The 20,969-nt window shown below is 44.4% G+C and overlaps 1 protein-coding gene and 1 long non-coding RNA gene across 3 annotated transcripts; one reads left to right on the forward strand and one right to left on the reverse strand.

Moving 5' to 3' along the window:
• Positions 1-10,962: 10,962 nt before the first annotated feature.
• Positions 10,963-20,553, reverse strand: TOPORS (TOP1 binding arginine/serine rich protein, E3 ubiquitin ligase). 2 transcript variants are annotated; one of them, XM_046664961.1, is made up of 3 exons: positions 20,188-20,553; positions 18,497-18,691; positions 10,963-14,216 (listed from the first exon to the last, which is right to left on the reverse strand). In XM_046664961.1, exons 1-3 carry the CDS (start codon positions 20,188-20,190, stop codon positions 11,277-11,279), a joined length of 3,138 nt encoding a protein of 1,045 aa, XP_046520917.1. In that variant the 5' UTR covers positions 20,191-20,553; the 3' UTR covers positions 10,963-11,276. The 2 variants fall into 2 exon arrangements, with proteins under 2 accessions (XP_046520917.1, XP_046520918.1); XM_046664962.1 differs by lacking the exons at positions 18,497-18,691; positions 20,188-20,553 and adding an exon at positions 17,837-18,038.
• Positions 18,707-20,785, forward strand: LOC124241295 (uncharacterized). The gene is made up of 2 exons (XR_006889165.1): positions 18,707-20,233; positions 20,564-20,785. It is a non-coding gene; the product is annotated as an uncharacterized LOC124241295 (long non-coding RNA).
• The last annotated feature ends 184 nt before the right edge of the window (positions 20,786-20,969 follow it).

The following is a 20,969-nucleotide window of genomic DNA, read 5'->3' on the forward strand; positions in this document are numbered from 1 at the left end:
TGCCTCTGTTAATACTTATGTCAAAGTCTACTTCATGTGATATTGCTTTCTTATGCTCATTGTTTGCATGGTGTATCTTTTTCCATCCTATTGCTTTCAACCTCTCTGTTAATATTTAAAGTGCACCTCCAGTCTACAGCTTATAGTTGCGTCTTGCTTTTTTATCCAGTCTGATAATCTCTGCCTTTTAATTAGAGCATTAAATCTATTTACATTTAACTATTGATAAAGGGTTTAAAACTACAATTTTGCTGTTTGTTGTATCCGATTTTCTTCCTTTGCCCCTCTATTCCTTCAAGTTGGGTTAATCAAACATATTTTTACTTTGATCTCTTTTAGCTGTAATTCTTTCTATTCTTTTAGCTATATGTCTCTCTCTTGAGATATATATGTAGTGGTTGCTCTATGGATTACAATATGTATCCTTACCTTATAGCAGTCTACTTTAGAATTAGTGTTATATCAATCACATCAGGTAAAATGTAAGATCCTCACAATGACATGCCTCCATCTACCCCAGCCCATCCTTTGTGCTATTGTTGCCATATTTCACTTCTCTGTGTTATAAACCACATACTATAATGTTATCAGCTTTATTGTAAAAAAGTCAGCTGTCTTAAGAAAATTATAGTCTTTTCTATTTTCCCATGCTGTTTACTATTTCTGGTGCCATTCATTCCCATTTGTAGGTACTCGCTTCCAGCTGGTGTCATTTCCCTTCTGGCTTCTCTAATATATTGTTAAGGTTTCCAGTGAATTTTTCATTTCTAATATTGTTTTTAAAAGTTCTAAGAACTCCATTGTCTCTTTTGTTCTACTTTCGATTTCTCAACTCAGAACCTCTATCTGTCCATTCATTATAACTATCTTTTCTTTAAGTTCATGTACATATTTCTAAGTGTCTTTAAAGTACTTGATAATGTGGATTATCTCACAGTATGTTTTTGCAACTGCTTTTTCTCTTGACTTTGGGTTCCTTCACATGTGTAGTCATTTTTATTTTATAGCCTCTTCTGCTAAACTGTGGCCCTTCAGGGGTTTCAATGAAAAGCCCTAGGTTTCCCCTGTCCTTCTAAATTGGTAGGACTCAGACTCCAAATTCTGTCTTCCCTGTGGTGGCAGCTAAGACATCTGTTGAGCTCTTTGAGCCTTCCAGCCATGGCTTTTGCAACTGCTTTTTCTCTTCACTTTGGGTTCCTTCACAACAACCTGGGCTCCTGGGAGTCTCCCCTGCATGTATGCATTTCAAGGTCAGCTAAGGATTTCAATGAAGGTTATATACAAATTTTAGGGCTCCCATTTTGTGTTTCCTTTCTTTCTGAAATTTCCCTCTCAATATGGTCACTCTGGCAGCCCCAGAGTTCATATTCTAATTCGATGACTGTGACTTTCTGCTTGTGTCCTAACCTCCATGTGGACTGGGGAGGACCCTCAGAAGAAAAGCCAAATAAATGCAGTTATCATGCAGTACAGTTCCCGTCTCTCAATGGTCTAATTCCCTCCAGTTTCTGCCTTTTGATTTTCCTCCAGTGCCTTCAAGTACTTGTCCTTTGTTTTCCATTTTTATAATCGTTCTCTCATACTTGAATTTGAATACTTTACTACTTGAATTTGCATTTTTAACTGAGAAAAAGAAATCAGATCCAAAATTCTGTTAAAAATATAAAGACATGCCTCCTTTTATGCTACCAGTGGGAAATTACATAGCCTTGAATAACAATGGATTTATTAAACATCAACAATTATAAAGTAGACTGAATCTGAAAGAACTGAAGTCCCAGAAATGGATTCATTTGGCAAATTTATACATAAAATTTGACCAAGGCCAGGGAAGAAGGAGAGTACACAGAATGGTGAGAAGAAAGAACTCAGTCTTAGACCCTCTCCTCACCTGGGCATTAATTTATCCAGCACATTTACTGAGTGTCTACTAATACCTACTAATTTGTCAGGTGTTGTGAAAAGCACTGGGAATACAGAGGTAAGTGAAAAAGAATCTTCCCCATAAGCTTAGAGTCTGACTGGGGGAGGAAGAAAACAGACAATAAAGATGTAAAAACAGAAATAATTAAGTAATTGCCAAATGTGAAGTGATACAAAGAAAGCAAATAAGAGTCATGAGACAGAAAATAATGGAAGATGGAAAAAACTGTTTAATACAGTGGTAAGGGAATATCTTTCTGAGTGGGTCACATTTCAGCTGAATTCTTAAGAAGGAGAATCAACTATTCAAAAAAAGCAGAGAGGGGGGATTTCATGCAGGGGGAAGGAAAACACAAAAGGGTCAAAAAGACAAGGTGAAAGACACTTGTAGCTTGAACTTTATGAACGGGGGTAAACGGCATGCAGTGCTGGTGCACAGGTAAACAGGGCCTTGTACGGCAAGGGATGAAGCGCACTGCAGGGTTTTAAGCAGAAGTAACATAATCTGATGACATTTTTAAAAAGACCTCTCTGGCTCCTGTGCAGAATGAGCAGGTCGGTCGGGAGGCGACTCAAGTAAGAGATGATGAGGGCGTAGATAAGGCCAGTGGCAGTGGACAGTGTAAGAAGTGAACCGTTTGAGATATACCGTACACATAGGGTTGAAGTGAACAGCAGTGGAAAGAAAGGAAAAAAAAATCAAGGCTATGTTCCAGGTATCTGGTGTGCACAACTCCAAGAATGGAAGCACCACCACTGACTGGAGAAGACAGGGGCAGAGTTACCACATTGTGGAGTGGCCGCCAGCACAGTGAGCAGAAATGAAGCAGGATGAGGGAGTAAGGAATCACGGGCGCTGCTTATGTCAGATGGGTCGATCAAGGAAGACCTCAATGAAGTGAGAGTGCATGCCAATTGGGTGAAGAGCAATCTACTCAAAAGGAACAGACAGTGCCAAGGCCCAGAGGCAGGAGTGAACTGGGCCTGCAGAAGAGAAGGAGGTGAGCAGGGTTGCTAGACTGGAGTGAGCTGGGGACAGAGAGAGGAGTGAGGTGGCCATGGCAGTTCACGTAAGGCCTGAGAGACCACGATAAGGACTTCGATTTTGATCCTAAATATGATGGGAAACCACTGCAGGATTTTGAGAGGGGGAAGAACACGATCTCGTGTTTTTAAATTGTGGTTGACCAGAAGAAAACCAACTGCAGGGGGCAGGGGTGGAAGCACACGGAGCCAGTAAGAAGCTACAGCACCAGTCCAAGCGAGAGGTGATGGCATCTTGGATTAGGATCAAAGTGGTGGGAATGGTGAAGAGCAGGATATGTAATCCTAAAACCCTACACAATTTGCTGATGAATTGGATATAGGATACGTGAGAGAGGAGTCAAGGAGAACTCCACTTTGTTTATCCTGAGCAGCTGCGTGAATGGTGGGAGCATCTGTTACCAGGGGTCACTGGAAGAGGGGCAGGCTTGGAGGAGGAAATCAAGAATGTGGCTGCTTGCTTGCTGATGAGAACGATCTGCAGGCAGTGCTTCTCAGACATGAATGGGCACACAAATCAGCCACAGGTCTCGTTAAAGTGCAGGCTCTGATCCAGTAGGCCTGAGACTCGCATTCCTAACAAGCCCCCAGGTGATGGCTGATGCTGCTGGTCCACAGACCTCACTCTGAGTAGCAAAGTCACTAAAACACAAGAGATAAAGAAAAAAGGAGGATAACTAAAAACCAAAATTGTTATTAAACTGAGGGCAAGTGAAATCCAGAGCACAGGGGAGAGATTAGCCTAGAACAGTGGTTCTCAAACTGTGGTTTGCAGCCAGCAGCAACAGAACCACCTGGAAGCTTGTTAGAAAAGCACACTCTTGGTATCTCTGACCTTCTGAATCAGAAACTGAGAGAGTGGGGCCCAGCAAGCTGTGTTTCAACAAACCCTCCAGCTGATTGTGATGCATGTGAAAGCGAGACCCAGAGGCCTGGGGGAGGGCTTCATCCACTGAGTGCAGAGAAGACGGATGCTGCGGTAGGTTGACTGCAAAATTACCACAATTCTTCACTCCCCCCAATACTTACACCTTTTACAATGTAACTTTACACCTCCTCCCATCAACAGTGGAGGGAAGCTCCCCTTGAATCTGCCCAGCCTTAGGACTTTGCGAAAGGCAAGAGAATGTGGAAATGATGGTTTGTCAATTCTGAGCCCAGGCTTCAAGAAACTTAGCGCACTTCCGCTCTTTCTCTCTCGGACCCCTGTAACCACCATGTAAACAAGCTCAGGCTAAACGCTGGAAGATGAGCGACCACATAGAGAGAGCACAGTAATCCCAGCTGAGGCCACCCTAGTTTAGCAGACACATGAGAAAGCCAGTCAAGACCAACTGGGCAAGCAGGGTCTCTAATAATATGCTAGAGTTACTGTTTTTGGTAAACAGGCAGGGTTTGTGCTGCCTGAGCTTGGCGCTGACCAGAATGCCCAGCCAATCGGGAAAACGTGTGGTAGAGAGAAGTGGGAGGTTTGAGGGGGAAAAGGTATGAAACAGCCATTCTGTCAATGAGAATACTAAATAAACTTGTTCACTAATGTGTGTCACATGAAGTTGAGGCTGGTGATTGAAGCTGCACAGTTATTGATTTCCCTTAGGAACACCCAGCAGGTTGCATGCAGGCCCAACTGAAGAGTTGGGTTCACCCCAATTGAGGTCTTGCTAGGTAATGGGTTAGCAAGCTATTGCTTGCAGGACAAATCTGGCATGTGGCTTGTTTTTATACAGGCCACAAGCTAAAAACGATTTTAACATTTTTAAAGTGTGGCAGAAAAAAACAAAGATTATACAACAGAGACTGCATAAGGCCCACAGAGCCTAAAATATTTACTTTACAGGAAAAGGCTGCTGACCCCTAGACTGGGTGAACCAGGAGAGAAAGAAGGGCAACGGAGTTGGAGGGTACAGCAAGGGAGTGACTTAAACAACCCAGGAAATCACAGCTGGGCCCAAAAGGAAGGGCAGAGGAGGGTGATTGATAGAGTAGGGTCAAAAGACTGCACTTCCTAGTCCTGTGTGCTGTCCAAAATGCCTATTAGATGTCCTTGGAGGCACCGAGATACAATGATATCTAGGACAGGAGATATCCTGCTCCACCCAGAGCAACATTTCCTGATATAATGATCACAGGAAGGTAACGATGAGGTGCTCCCAAGAATTTAAAGATTAGATTAACCTCTTGGAAAGTCTGCTGATGTCCATGTGCAGGGCACTGTGTTTGGTACAAGACACAAGATAAAACTGGAGGCAAAGAACGTATACGGGACTCAAGGGAACACTTCCTGGTCTCTTTCACCTGCCTCCTTAATGTTGTGTTCCCTAAAATTCTCACTTACGTCTGCTTCTCTTCTTGCTTGACCTCCTCTCTCTAGATCTCATCCAATCCCACAGCCTCATTGCTACCGTATTCTCCAGTAACTCCTCAGTCCTCTCCAGCTCCAATCTCTCCTCCAAGAGTCACACTATGCCCAGCTACCTACTGGAAACCTTCATCTGCCTGGGTATTCTCTATTCCATGCTATCCAGGAGTTTTCTGCAATGATGGAAATGCTCTCCACGTGCACTTGCCAATATGGTAGCCGTGAGCCTCACATGGCTATTTAAACTTAATTAAAATTACATAAGATTAAAAATTCAGTTCCTTACAGTTTTACTAGCTACATTTCCAGTGCTCAATATCCACATGTGGCTAGTAGCTACTGTTCTAGACAGCACAGCTCTAGCCAACTCAAGCAGTCTCAAACTGAACTCACTTTCCTCCCCAACGATCCCTATTCCTGTATTTCCTACCTTGAAGATTATCACCATGTCTCTCTCATATGAAAAAAACTGTCTGGTCATGAGACTCTTCCCTCTCCCTCACAGCCCCTCTTCATGTAAATGGTGCCCAAACCTTGTCAAGTCTACCTCAGAAATCTACTGAATCTAGCCTCTCCTCTGGATCCCACTGCCAACGTTCCACAGACCCTTCTGATTTCTGGTTTGAGCTACTGCACGGAACTTCTTAAAGTCTTTTCCTGAGGCTTTCCTACTCCAAATGTTCTTCTACATTATCACCAGCTGTTTCTTAAGAACAAATCTAACTACTCCATTGCCACCTCCTTTAAAATTCCTGTTGGTTCCAGCATTCATCCTTATACCACTAGCATTTAGCATAGTCTTGGACCGTATGTACTCAGTGTTTGATGAATAAATGAATTTTACAGACAGAAAAGCAGAGATATCCTCTTGCCTAAGAGAGAACTGTCTGCCTATTTAAAGTGCAGATGGTCATGCAGAGCAGAAGCCAGCCTCTTCCAGGCAAATACCAGATGCCTAACTTCGCCCTCGTGTTGATACAAAAGCACATCATCTGATGTTCCAGCAGAGGTCACAGCTGCAGCTCCCACTGGGGTGAATTTAGACTCAGACTGTGGCCTAACTGGAATTCCATTTTCCTTGCCCTTTGCTTTTCTGGGGCCCAGATCCAATGGTGTTTACCACCCCCTAACACCCTTGCAGGTAAAGTACGAAAGAACTCACTAATTTTCATGACACTGTAACACGCAATCTCACTGTACTTTTTCAAATGGCCATATCCCACTATTTTCTGCTACCTAAGTGATTCAGGTCTTGACTAAAAACTCAGAATGAGGAAATAAATCTATTTAGCAAGTTTTGATTATGTTCTCTGAGCATGTACCAGCTGCTGTGGCAGAACACAAGTAGAGTTTAAAGCACAAGATATAACACCCATGACACAACTACCCTTTTCTTCTCCATACTCTACCTCCTGCATCGCCCAGAGCGTCTTCCATGTAGAGGATTTACAGCCTTATTGATCACGATCCTCAATTCCAATCACCTTCACCTCCACCCATTTCCAATCACGCCTAGAATTAGGCGATCTCTAAAATATTTCTTCAGTCTTCTTACTCCTACCCCCACTATACCTACTTGAACCTCATTGGAAAACTAATCCTTTGATATCTCCCAGTTCTCTAAGTATAATGGTCACCTCGTAGTCTCACTTCCTTCCCTACAGAGCCCAGACACCAGAACACATCGATTCAACCACAGGCACCACCATCTCCCTCAACTCCCTTGCTCCTTTGAGCAGAACCTCAACCACGGATAAATCCATCCATTCATTCATCTACTGTATAAATACTGAACGCATACTATACGTCCAACACTAGTTTCAGCTTCTGCTCCCAGTGTTGAATGCCACCCAGGACACAGTCACAGATCTCAGTCTCTCATAAATTTAAATATCCCTCATCTCAGGTGAGGCCTCAACACTCAGCAATTCTTAGCGAACCCTCCCTCCACGCCCCTCAAGGAGCATTTTTCCACTCCTCTCAAGCCCATTCCTGCTTATGATTCATCTTTCTCAGAAGGCACTGCTTCCTGCTTCATGGAGAAGAGAGGCTTTGGAGCATGAACCACCTCATCTGACTGCATCTACGCACGCATGCCTCTGGGCATTTGTACCTCCTTCTGCCATTTTAGACGAACACTTGCCTCTGCTCCTCTCCACGACTGTTCACCTACCTGTGCTCCGGATCCCCTCTCCCACTGAAGGAACTTGGCTATGTCAGTTATCTCTCTCCTTTACTTTAGAATTTTCCAGTTCCAGGGGCTCCTTCCCAAAAAGCTTGTCTTTCCCTCCTATCCTAAATTTAAAAAAACAAAGAAAACTCTCCTTTGATTTTTATACCCACACGAGCTTGCTTCTGGGCGTGGCACTGACAGTAGTAACTGTGTAGCTCGCACTAAGATCCTCATCTCCACAGGCCCAGCCTCAGAATGGGACCAGAACACCTGTCTGGTGACTTGACTCTTTCTCGCAGAGAGAGGGGCTTTAAGTCACTGCGTGTTTGCCTTTGCGATTTTGTTCCCTTTTGCTGAGTATACACGGCTGACAACTCACTCTGATTGACACATGCTCACATGCAGGCAAACTTGCAGGCCTATACACAGGCACTTTTAACTTTTTGTTTTGAAATTATTTCAAACATACAGAAAAATTACAAGAATAGTACAAAGAATTCCTGTATTTTTACCTTCATTCACTAGTTTTTAACATTTTACAATATGCTTTATCTTTCTCTCTCCACATACATTTGTAGTTTTTCTGAACCATCTGAGAGTAGATTACATACACAATGGTTAAGGTTTGGCTTCCCATGTAGGTTTTCCTAAAGGTGCCAATTACTGGACATGTCTATGCAAATTCTGGTCTCAGTGACATCTACCTATCATACTAATTTAGGCAGTTCATATTTCAATTGTATGTAGGTCTAACGAGCTTAAGGTTAGAAATGGACCCATGCTCTGAACCCTGATGAAACAGTTTTTGAGGAGGAACCCCTCTCCCCTGCCCTTCACTGGTGGGGACAATGGGGCTGGCAACAACCCAAAGCAGGCTATATGTGATTTCCAGCACCCTGAAGCACCTTCTGAAAACCTTTCCAACTCCAGACACACACCGCTGGCTGGTTCAGGGTGTCCACAGTCTACACTAGCAGCAGACTGCAACTATTCCCCATGACGGAAGAATTCCCGGTTAAGCGTGGGCAGTCAGCACACCTTGCCTAAGTCCTTGCCCCTGTGTACACACGGCTCATGGTCCCTCAGTTAGGTTAGGGAAGTCCTTGGGTCGGCTTCCCCAACAGCTGAGGTCAAACCTGCCTACGTAGCCTAGAAGTAATAGTGATGACTTGTCCTGCTGGGACTCTGAGGATCAATGAATGAGCAACTGCAAATGCTTGGTTGCTTTTCCTTTACACAAATAAAGTTGCAAAAGTCAAAAACACTGAAAACCTGAGGAAACATAAAACGTCTCATAGATAGTGGAGACCCCTGAAGGCTGAAGGCGGGTCTTAGGCAATTTAACTCTCTAGCACCAGTCCTCCATCCAGCAAGCGCGGCACCCACCTCCCACGTGGGAGGGAGGAATCAGAGAAGGCATACAGCAGCACACATCCAGTGTCAAGGCACTTCCAGGCTGGCGAGAGGCAAGACATGCAGTCATCACCTACAACGTGTGACGTGTGCTCTGGAGGCGGCCAGGGTGGTTAAGAGAGCAAGGAACTGAGGAAAAAGAATGGGGGGGGGGGCAGGGCCCTTTAACAGCAGCCTAGTTTTGCCAGGATGGAATCTGGTTCCCAGCAGAAGAAAAACAACACGTGTGAAGGCTCTGAATTAGGAGGGAGCAGCACTTCCAAAAACCTGAAGCGAGCTAGTGTGGCCAGAGCACCTATCACATGAGAGAAAAGCTAAAGATGGACCAGTGCCTGATTGGGCGGAGATTTGTAAGCCATATTAGGCTGGATTTTTGTTTTTAATAAATATCCTAATAATAATAGGAAGCTACTGAAGGATTTTAAGGGAATGAAATGAAAAAAAAATTTTTTCAAGATCTTTTGAATGCGCATCAAGAATGCAGCAACAGTGGACACAGGGAGCCCCATTATGGTAGTACAGACAAGCAATCCTGGCTGCCTAGACGGATGATGCTGTGGACACATCAGAAATACCAGGAAAACATTCAGTGGCCAGGATTTGGTGATTGGATGAGGGGGCTGAAGGAGAGGGAAGAATCAGACTTGGAAATTTTGGGCTTCAACAACTAAGAGGATGACGTGATGCTGCCATGTATCGAGATGGGTTTTTACCAAATGTTAACTTTCTGAAAAGATGTAAAATCAGAATGTGGACTAAAACAGCATTAAGTTTTTAATACTTAAGAAAAACTACAAAGTTAGTTCATCATTTTATAATTTCAAAGTCTATTCCTTGACCAACTATAGTCTTCCTACAATTTCTCACTGTCGGAGCTTAATAAAAATTGCCATCAATTTTATACTGTCACTTTAAATCAGTTTCCTACGCCCTTAGGATAAACACAACTGTAAAGACGGCCTGCAAAGCTTGGCCTCACACTCTGTCCTTTGGCTAAGCCTGCATTCATTTAGTTCTTGGAACACGCTACGCTCCCCTGCTGCCTTTTGATCTTTACACGTCTTAACTTTGCTAACAGCAACTCTACACCTAGCTAATGTCTACGTGTTTCCTGGATTTCAAGTCAACCATCAAGACTTCCACCTGAGATTAGGCCCCACTATAGGCTCTTATAGGAAATCATACTGCCTCTCCAGGGAACTTATAGTTTGTAATGTCTATATAGAGATATATATATATAGAAGAATATGCACCCCGTGAGGGCACAGAGCATATCTGTTTTGTTCTATCACTGAATCCCTAAAAACCTAAAACCTGCCACAGCACGCATTCCAATTTCGGTTGAATGATGAATGAATACGGTAGCAAGGCAAACTGAAGGCTAAATTTAGATTTAATCCCCATTCTGTTCACTGGCAATCCTAGATCAGGCTACAGACGTAGAGCAATTTTTATCATCTCTAAAACAGGATAGAACATAAACATAGAAACTGTGTAAAAGCAGTCTGGCAAGGGTTTTTGTTTTTAGTAAGCTAAACGCTAAATAACTTCACTTTGCTGAAGATAGAAAGCAAATAAGATACTCTTCATAATCATACTAAGGAACTAAAATAATCATTAAAACTGTGAAAATAAATGCAGATCACCTAAAATTCAGTATTTATGACACAAGTATATCCTCAACTATTTCACGATTTTAGCTCCACTAAAATAATCTGATTTTTTTTAAAAAATCAATACTGCTTAGTAAAATTTCTGAATTCTTGTTTTAAAGTGTTACTGTTTTATTTTTTCTTTTGTTGAATACACATCTGTTTTACTGGCAGTCCAGATAAACAAGTATATAAAGGAAATATTTAAATTTTTTGGCAGATATAGAGATAAACTGTGCAGATTAACCTGAATTTAACCTGAAGAAATGGTTTTGAATCATACAAATTTTTAAGAAGAAAAATAAAGACTGTCCAAAGGGATTCTCCTAGCTTATAACACATTTCCAGAGTAACTCTCAAAAAAAAAATTCAAAAATACTCATTGACTACTTTAAAAATATGTCAATACCATATGGCTTTATGAAATAACTTCTAAAATTTATATTTTTTTATTTAAAAAGGATCCCAAGTTTTAAATAAACTGCTAGCAATATCATTTTTTTCAAAGTGCAAATCTCTGAGGGTGGGACACATACTTTTTCAACAAATAATGATTTTTACAAATTTTTAACACAAAAAAAATCACTTAAAATATTTTTAAGGGGGAAAAGAGTCTTCACCAAGTCATCTTTAAATAGACTGCAGTAGATGACACTGTTCCATTTTTTTCTTTTTATACCATGAGAATTCTCAATGAGATGCTTTGGCAGTTTTAAGACATGTTGTGGTCTCTACCAAGAGACACTGACATTAATGATGTCCGTGGTGATGGCAATTGCCTTGATGGCTCAGTCTGAATAGAGACATTACTGGGCTGGTTCTGCAAATCAGAGGCAAAGGTGCTCTCCTCTCTCACATCAAGAGTCTGTTCAACTGAAGCTGCCTGGGATGGAATATTATCTACAATTTTGTTGGCATTGTTCAAGTTGTTATTAAGTGTGCTAATATCACACTCCTTGTCCAGGACACCAAATTCATCTTCTATTGTAACTACATCTTTAGTTTCAAATGGTTCCAAGGAATGAGGCAAAAACTCATTTCGTAGAGAGTCTTGAGGACCACTACTGTTACGTACTATATCCTCCTTCACTTCGAAATCCTTATCACTATCACTGTCAATGGTAATTACAACCGGGGACCGTGATGCATTATCTCCATGGTGTTTCTTATGCTTCTTCTTATGTTTCTTCTTTTTCTTTTTATGATGTCTTGTTGTATCGGTAGCTTTCCCTTCATAAACTATCTCCACACTTAGGCTTCGGGTCCTCCTTTTCCTCCTCTTGTGTTTTGTCTCTCTATCTGATGATCGGCTATCTGAAAAGCTGTCACTCTCATTTTTGTAGTTTCCATCCAATTTTGATGAAGATTTTTGGTAATGGCCTTCCTTTACTTTAGAAGTAAATTCACGAGATGGTTGAGCCACTTCCTTAGTACCCTCCAGATGTCGTGTTTTGTATTTTCGTTTCCCTCCAGGCTTTTCATTTCTGCCCCGGTCAGGCCCTGTAGATGCAGTCTTTGATCTACCACTAGACAGGCTCCTTGACCTGTGCCTTTCGTAGTAGTAATATTTCCTTTCACTGTGATTATTTTTCTTCCTAGCATTTGTTCTTTCTGAAAAGGACTGCATTCTAAATTCTGGACTTGAAGATTGTCTGGAATAATGAGCTCTGGACAGAGTCCTCCTCCTGTAAGATGATTCGTAGCCATCCCTGTCCTTGTTCCTACTGTAGTAAGTATACTCCCACTTGTATCTGCTCCCATAATTATTTCTTAAATAATAACGATCTCTATTTCTGCTCCGTGATCTTCTTTTACCATGATCACTGCTGCGAGATCTTGATCTGCTTGTGCTTTCACTACTTAGAGACAGAGTTTGGCTTTTTCTCGACCAACTGCTATCTCTAGTTCTTGATCTCTTTTTGTCTCTTCTACCTCTGGGTCTGCTACTCTCCCTGCTTCTGGATCGTCTGCTTTTCATTCTTTTCTTCCCATGATGCTTCCTACGATTCTTCTGATCATGCCCACTTCTGCTCTGGGAACGTGAATCTGAACTTCTCGATCTTCCTCTCCTTCTGTGTCTATGGTTATACGGGGAGTACACTCTGTCTCCTCTGATAGATGAGCTCAGGTCTCTGGGAGAGGACAATGATGTAGACCGTTTCTCTTCCTTCTTTGATTTGACTCTTGTACCAGAATCACAATGACCTTTATTTATTTGCTCCTCCTTCGCAAGGACAGAGCGTGGAGATGAACATCTACTGACATCACTATCACCAGAACTGTAAGACTGCTCCTGTTCTTGTGTCTTCACTGTCTCCATTTTCTCATAAGAGCCTAACTCCTCAGAATCAGAGGACAGTTCAACAAGTTCTGGGGTCCTCTCAGCTAGTGGTTTAACAAACCCAACAATGACACAATTATCTGAAGAGGAATCGCTATCATTATTTAGGTCCTCATTGGTTTGTACTCCTTGTATCTGAGATGCAGCTCTTCCTGTTACAAGTTCTTCATCGGAACTGTCAGAAGTATTTAAAAGGGAAGAGATGGCAGCGTGCACCTGCTCTGAGCTTGAGTAAGATGGCCCTGGAGTTTCATCATCCCATGGTGCATGACTGACAGTGGCTACATTGATATCCAGCTCGTGGGTCTCAGCTTCATCAGGAGATATTGTTATGACTGAAGAATCAGAATGGCTACCTTCTTCATATGAAGGAGCAGGGCAATCATAATTCGCATGCTGGTCAAAGGCTGCCATGTTAAAAGGAGATCGAGCAAAACTGATAAATTCATGTATAAAATGCTCAGTCCGATTAAGTAAAAATGGCCTTAAATCAGACACAAATGCCTGACTCTCCAAGTCATAGCGAGTAACATTACTCATGATGATGTGCTGGACAATGTTCACTAAAGATCCATGAGCTCCAAAAAGAACCGTAAGTTCGCGTTTCAACCAAGGAACTAATCTGTGAAGGCAGGCCGGATTCCTACGGAAAAATTCCGCCGAAATATCCCTGTAGCGACCGCCATCTTCAATATTTCTAACGCGAGCACCAGCACGGTAGAGAGTCCGCCTAAAGTTAATAATATCCTGTTCTTGAATTTTCCGCAAAGATCTTTCATCTGCAGTAGCTGGCCTCCTTATTGCAAACTGTCTCACAAATTGAGGAATTTCACCATCTCTAGGTCTTGTGGAAATGCCCAACCCTTCAAACAGTACTCCACTGTCGGGGGGGGTTGTTGTTCTTCTACTCATGGTACCACTAGGTGAGTACACAGAAGCACCTCGTTCCCGTGTCATAGTTGTACGATAGCGGAATCGTGGAACATCGGGGGTGGCAAAAGAACCATTATATGAAGGCCTTAGGACGTACTCCTTGAAGTCATCTTCTGCCCTCACAGAATGGAAAATAGAATCAAAGGGCTGTTTACATAGTGGACATTCAGCTTTGTTCTTTGACCACTCCTGTACACAGCGAAAACAGAACTTATGTAAACAGCGATCTAAGTACGACACATTATCAAATCTATCCAAGCATATAGGACACTTAGAATCAGGAGATGCATCAGCTGGGACTGTCTGTTGCAATTTGCTAGTGCCAGCTTTAGGCGAAAAGTTGTCCATTTTAAACTCCTTAGTGGCTGATGCCATTATCTGTAAAAGGGAAAAAAATACATCAGTAACCTGATAAAAGAGGAATGACTAAATCTGAAAAACATGCAAACCATGACTTGCTTTCAGTCCCCTTCCCTTTTCTTTTCCCACAAGGATCTCTAGAATCTTAAAGATTAGTTTTGTTTTCTTTAAATTTATCACTTTATATTGGCCCATAATTTAACTTACACTGGCCCAAAATAAATTTGCCAGAGCTGAAATCGAGTATGCATTACATTTTGGCCTTATCTTATAAAATCTCTCCTTAGCTGTATTCTATACTAATCATTTTGTATATACTAAATATTAGTTTCTTCCTTAATGTTTTCCTGGGCCTATTACTCATCCTTCTCCACCTTCTCTATGACAGCAAATTCCATCACTAGTCAACTACTGTCAAGTTGGTCAAATAACAGAACTGTAATTTTCTTTTTTTTTTTCCCCCAAAGATTGGCACCTAGGCTAACAACTGTTGCCAATCTTTTTTTTTTTTTTTTCTGCTTTATTTCACAAATCTCCCCCCGCCCGGTACATAGTTGTATATCTTAGTTCCATGTCCTTCTAGTTGTGGGATGTGGGACACCACCTCAATGTGGCCTGATGAGCGGTGCCATGTCCACGCCCAGGATCCGAACCGTGGGCCGCCGCAGTGGAGCGCGCGAACTTAACCACTTGGCCACAGAGCCGGCCCCAGAACTGTAATTTTCTAAACAGTACACTCACTGGCCCTACCAAACTCTAACAAAAACAAACAAAACCCACAAGAAAAATCTACAGTTATGAAATATAAGTATTTCACCATAGATTTCTAATTAAACTTGCTCATCTTGGGCATCTTAGCTTTCTCAGAGCCATAACTTAAAACAGGGAATTCACTAATGCTAAACAAGTCTCTTCAGGGTGTCCACAGATTTCTAGTCTTCTATTTTCTAGAGTGGAAACGCAAAAATCACCACTGTCCTTAAGCAACATAGTAAAATTATAAATATACTAATTGCTTTTTTGTTAATATATTTAAACTCTGAAACCTTAATACTGCATAAATTTCTCAGCATTTCCCTCTACTTCTAATATTTTTTATTCTCCTACTTAGGAAAAATAAAATAAAAACCTTTAGGATAAGAAAGAGTGGGCAAGCATTAGGGGAAGGAGTGAGAGTGGAGAAGGAACTGGAGAGGCTATCAGAAGACCTGGATTGAGGACCAGTTTCACCTAAAACTAGCTGTAAACTGGAGAAACCCACATTAACTCTGCACTTTGGGGTGCCGCTCTATACAGTAAAGGGATTATTAGACTTTGAAAAAAGACTGGTGAATTTGGAGTTAATACATCCTTCTTTGGAATATAGAATTTTAGTGTTTACTAAACATTTCCAGTTCTCATAAAAATTACAACCCAAAATGAATTTATTAAAGGAAATTATTAGGTAGTAAACTTGAAATTCAAATAAAATAAAGTCTCAACTAAACATGATTTTTAAAAAATGGAATCATAGTCTTCCCTTCCCTAGTTTCATAAGCCTATTAACCACTTCGACAGCACAAGTCTAAAGAATGACCAGTAATGTCATCCATAGTAGGTAAAAAGAACAAATTAATTAGAGTTCCGTTTTGTACTTCTACACAGGAATATCTTTAGCTACAAAGAATGATAACAGAAACATCAAACAATGGCAATGAATGTAAATCATCAAATTTAGTTCTTCAAAAGCATCACTAAATACTAAAATTAAAATATTTGCTAAGATACAAATAAAGTAGAATTACCATATGACCCAATTCCATACCTAGCTTTCGAAAAGAAATGAAAACATATGTCCACACAAAAACTTGTAAGTTAATAGTCATAGCAATACTTGTCATAATAGCTCAAAAGTGGAAATAACCCAAATGTCCATCAGCTGATGAACGGATAAATAAAATATGGTATACCCATACAATAAAATATTTAGCAGTAAAAAGGAATGAAGTACTGCTTCACGCTACGACACAGATGAATGTTTTCATTATGCTAAATGAAAAAAAATCAATCGCGAAAGACCACATGTTCTATGATGTCATTCATATGAAATGTCCAGAAGAGAGAAATCTGTAGATGGAAAGTAGACTGGTGAGTGCCGGGAGAGAGGGGGAGGGATTATAAGGTTTCTTTCTAGGATGATGAAAATGTTCAATTCGATTATAGTTGCACAACTCTATAAATATACTAAACACCACTACATTATATACTTTAAACAGGTGAACTTTATGGATGGAATGTAAATTACATCTCAACAAATTAAGGTATAAAACAGGGATGGCTAGGAGACAGGTTAAGATTTGCAGGTTAGTTGGAGGGGTTCTGGGTTTAGATAGCAAAAGTGAACCTGATGGTAGATTTCGAGCTTCAGGTGCTAGAAGCAGCATGGAACAAAGGTTTCACAACCCCAGCACTCTAGCAATCAGGACTCCAAATTTATTTCCCCACAGAGAAGATTAACCAGTTCTTCTGATCCCATTTCCTTAACTGGCTCCCAAATTCTAAATAGTTTACCACCTTTAGGATAAATGATCAAGCCAAACCTTCCTTTCCCCAAATCTTCAAATCTGTTGGCTTTAACAAGACTAAGAACCCTTTGTGTCACATTTTGGGGGAATTTCAGATAATCAACAAGCATACACATGTAGGGAAAATGGATGGGGGGAGGGAGCAGATAAAGAATCAGGAGGCTGGAATCTAAATTAGACCAGAGACTGGACATTTAAAAAACTGCATAGCGATATAAACAAAAGTAGGAATGCTCTGCAGAATTAACTATCTTATAAAGCCAAACTTCCTATAAAAGTCACCCTCTATGACATTCCTTAAATTATCACTGCACACAACATTTAATCACCAGCTGACTACATTTGGGGGAGTAGTGTTAATTCTAATACAGAGCCAGGGCTGAGAACGAAAACCACTTATTAGTGGCGTGATCTGGATGAAGTTAATTTCTCAAAACCTTCTATTTCCTCAATTCTAAAATAGGTTACGTAACAGTACCTACCTGAAAAGGTGGTTGTGTGAAAGGGCATAGTCCACGTAAACATTTAGCACAGTGTTTGGTGCACAGAACTTAATACTGTTTCCCTATGTTATGTGAAAATGAAGTTAATTTTGGTCTTTTCCATCATCCAGAACTGATTATAAAGGCCCAGAAAGATGACAGCCCATAACAACTAAATAATCTTCATACTTAATATAATTGCTATCTCTAATATATCTAGGTAAAGTGGCTAAAAAGGGTTCACAGGTGGATGAACACCCCCAAGTATTAAAAGTAATCTGGGTCTGACCTTAAAGAAATCACTATAGCTCCCTGAACTGCAATTTAATCACCAGTTTCAAAAGATCACATGGAAAATATAGAATCTACTGACCAGACCCTCTAAAATTTAATTCCAATTCCAGCAATTAAGACAACTGCTTGGGAACAAACCCCCTCTAAAGCCACTCATTCCAGATAAGCACGACTGTTCTGGCTCACTATACAGCTTTAGACGTTGCTTGACTAAAAACAAAATAAAAAAACCCAAGTCTCATCACTATTAACTTAAATCTCGAGTAGCTCTTTTACCTAAATCTTGAAAATTACCTACCAAAAATCCTTTTCACTCTTCCTCTTAAATCACTATCTGCCTCATCTCAGTACGGCCCTCTTCCAGGCCACGAATCAGCAGCCCACGAGGACAGCTGCGCGGACTCGAGGGACGAAGGAGGCACAGGCAGGAGAGCCCAGCCCACAACGTGTGACACTGCACAGACACCTCCAAGAGTCGCGGCGACAGTCGCCTCCTTTGGCTGAGAACTGCCACCGGCCAGGATCTACGGGGAGCACCACGTGCATTACGTAATCACAGCGAACTAAAATACTGTTGTTCCCATTCTGCAGACCGGCTCAGCGAGATCAGGGGACCTGTCCAAGGTCACGGCTCGGACAGTGGCGATGCCACGATTCCGACGGGAAGGTTTCGTGTTGGGTCTCTCCCCGGAGACCAAGCTCCTTCCAGTACCAGGCCGGGCTCGCGCCCCTCGGAGCGCTCCCTGGACACGCAGCCCTCCCCCACCCGCCGCACGAATCCACAGGTGCGCACCGGAGTCGCCCGCCCGCCCGCCGTGCGCCCGGCCCCTGCCCGCCGCGGCCCGCTCGGCGCCCGGCCCAGACCGCAGCTCCCGCGGCCCCGCGCCCCGCAGCAGGGGGAGCTCCGGCCCGCCCGGCCCCGTCGACCCCGCGCCCCATTGTTCCGGATCTCGCTCACCTCGGAGGATGCGGGCGCAGGCCCGGCTGGGGCGCCCGTGGCAAGCTCCCGGCGGCCCAGAAAGCTCGGTCGGTGGCGGCAGGACCCGCGGAGGCGTACCCGGCGACTTCTCCGCCGGCCCTCGGCAGCGGGCGCGGGCGGGGGCGCTTCGCCCTCCTCGCGAGACAGCGGAGACCCCGGCGGCTGCTGCGACCCCTGTGACGTAAAACGCTCATCACCAATGGCAGCTTGGGGGCGGCGGCGGAAAGCGAAACCCGCTCCGGCGCCGCCGCCGCCGCCGCGTCAAAACACAGCCCGGGCCTGCGCGGCGCATGCGCGGAGCGAGGGCGCCCGACCCCGCCCCCCCTCGAGGGCGGGGCTTCGCGCGGTCGGCCGGAGCCCGGCCCTTCCCCCACCGCCCCCGGGGTTCCTGGCGTGAGAGCTACGAGACCCCCGGGGCAGAAGTCACCAGCCTCGCCAGGACTCGTTACTATTAAACGCTGAGGGGGGACGACAGGGGGGCACTAGCTTAATGTTTGCCCCTTACTTACCAAGAAAGCGCGGTAACTAGCTCGGTCTCATTTAAACCTCACCAAACTCTGCGAAAACTTACTAAAATTGTGTCTAGGGTGTAGATAAAGGAACTGGGTGACACGGACGTGAGGTGACTCTACCTCCGGTTGCACAGCGAGGAAATAACAGCACGAGGATTCGAATGGAATCCAAAGCCAGAGCCCACCCCGCATCCTCGACAGCCTCCAGAGAGTCTGCTCCAAACGTGGGATAAACGGGGACCACCCGAGAGAGCGGCCGCGTGAACTCTCACCAAACCGAGCGGTTTCTCTGCGGCGGCTGCCTCTCCCCTTCCCGCTCCCCGCAATCGGGAGGGAAACCCCGCTCAGACGCCCTCTGAGCTGCGGAGACAGAACACCCGAGCCCGAGGCGGCCGGTTGCCCCGTTCCACGCTCGGGCCTCCCCGCGAGCGTCCCTCCGTTCCAGAGCGGAACCTGCGACATCCCCCCGCGCCAAACCGCCGTCCGCAGGCTCTCCTCGGCGGGGCTCTAGGACAGCACAACCGCCCGCGGAGCCTGGCCGACTGGCAGGCACACCGTGCGGGGGCCCCTTCTCAGACGGACCCTTCACAGCCAAGGCTGGCGCGTCCTCGGACTCCCGTGCCCTGAGGAAGGCTCCCGATCGGGGCTCCCCACGACTCGGCACTGTTACACGGACGCGGGTGTGTTCGCGTTCCCTTGTCAAAGACGAACGTGCGGACGTCTGTTTATGTTGTGTGCGATCAGATGCGGGGGACACGGCAATGCTTCCAAGTCAGACGCCGGGGAATGTTTAAAACGTGGACTCTTTCCAAATAAACTTGGGCGCACGCAGGACGGCACGTTACCCCGCCTGAACACCGCGCTGCAACTGGACGAAGACCGCCCCTCTCTCTAGGCGGCAAAAAAGCCACTTTTAACGTATTTTCTCGTTCATCTCGTCGCCTCCCTGAAAGGCGGGCTGGGCCCGATCACGTGACCGCACCGGCTCCGGGCGGAAGCGGCCGCCGGGCTGCGCTCCGGAAGGCGAGGGGGCGGGCCGCTGCCCGGCTGAAAGATGGCCGCCGCCGCCCGGCCGCCGCCGCCGCCCCGCGGGCTCCTCTAGGGCCCGCCGCCGCCGTGCCCGCCGCCCGCCGCCTGCCGCCGCCGCCGCCGCCTTACCATGAGGCCGCTGAGTCGCCGCACGCTGGACTGGATTTACTCGGCGGTAGGTCCGGATCGGGCGGGGCCCCACGGCGTCCACTCCCCGGGCCCGCGGGCGGGAGGCCCCTATTTCTTCAGCGCCCAGAAATTCTAAAATCCATTCCTGAATTCAGCTTCTCACTCGCTCACCTCCGCTCCGCCTCTTCCTGGAGGACACGCTCTTCCGCTTCTTACGTAAGGGCTGCTCACGGTCCTTGCTCCGGAGCCCCGTTTCTTCGAGTTTTCGATTCGCACCCTAGCAACGCGCTCGGCAACCTGATGGGGGCGGGAGGGGAGGACCCCTCACGTGACACGAAGTTTTTTGCTTTTACTCCCCCGCTTGCATTTTTCTTAGCTGCTCCTCGCGATTGTGTTGCTGTCCTGGGGGTACGTCATCTATGCATCGACAGTGGCTGCGCGACGACAGCTAAGGAAGGAATACCCAGACAAAACCTTCGGATGAATGAAAATTTGTAATTCCTCTGGATATAATTCTCTGCAAATACAGTTCTTTTACCGCATGCTTATCTCACACGTCTCTAGATGTAAAATCCTTAATACAAAGTTGGCAAATTTATTTTCGTATAGTTTTTTATAATAACCACTAATACACCAATCTTTCAAATAGGGATTTGTCTTTTACACTCTCATATGACAAAACAAAGCAACCTAGATCTGACAGCCTTTGAGGATCACATCATAGATGGAATGACAGGCTTTTCAATCTAGTTTCTAAAATGTTTCTTAAATGCCTCAGAAAG

The sequence above is a fragment of the Equus quagga genome, chromosome 6 (assembly GCF_021613505.1).
Source record: "Equus quagga isolate Etosha38 chromosome 6, UCLA_HA_Equagga_1.0, whole genome shotgun sequence".
NCBI classification, from domain to species: Eukaryota; Metazoa; Chordata; class Mammalia; order Perissodactyla; family Equidae; genus Equus; species Equus quagga.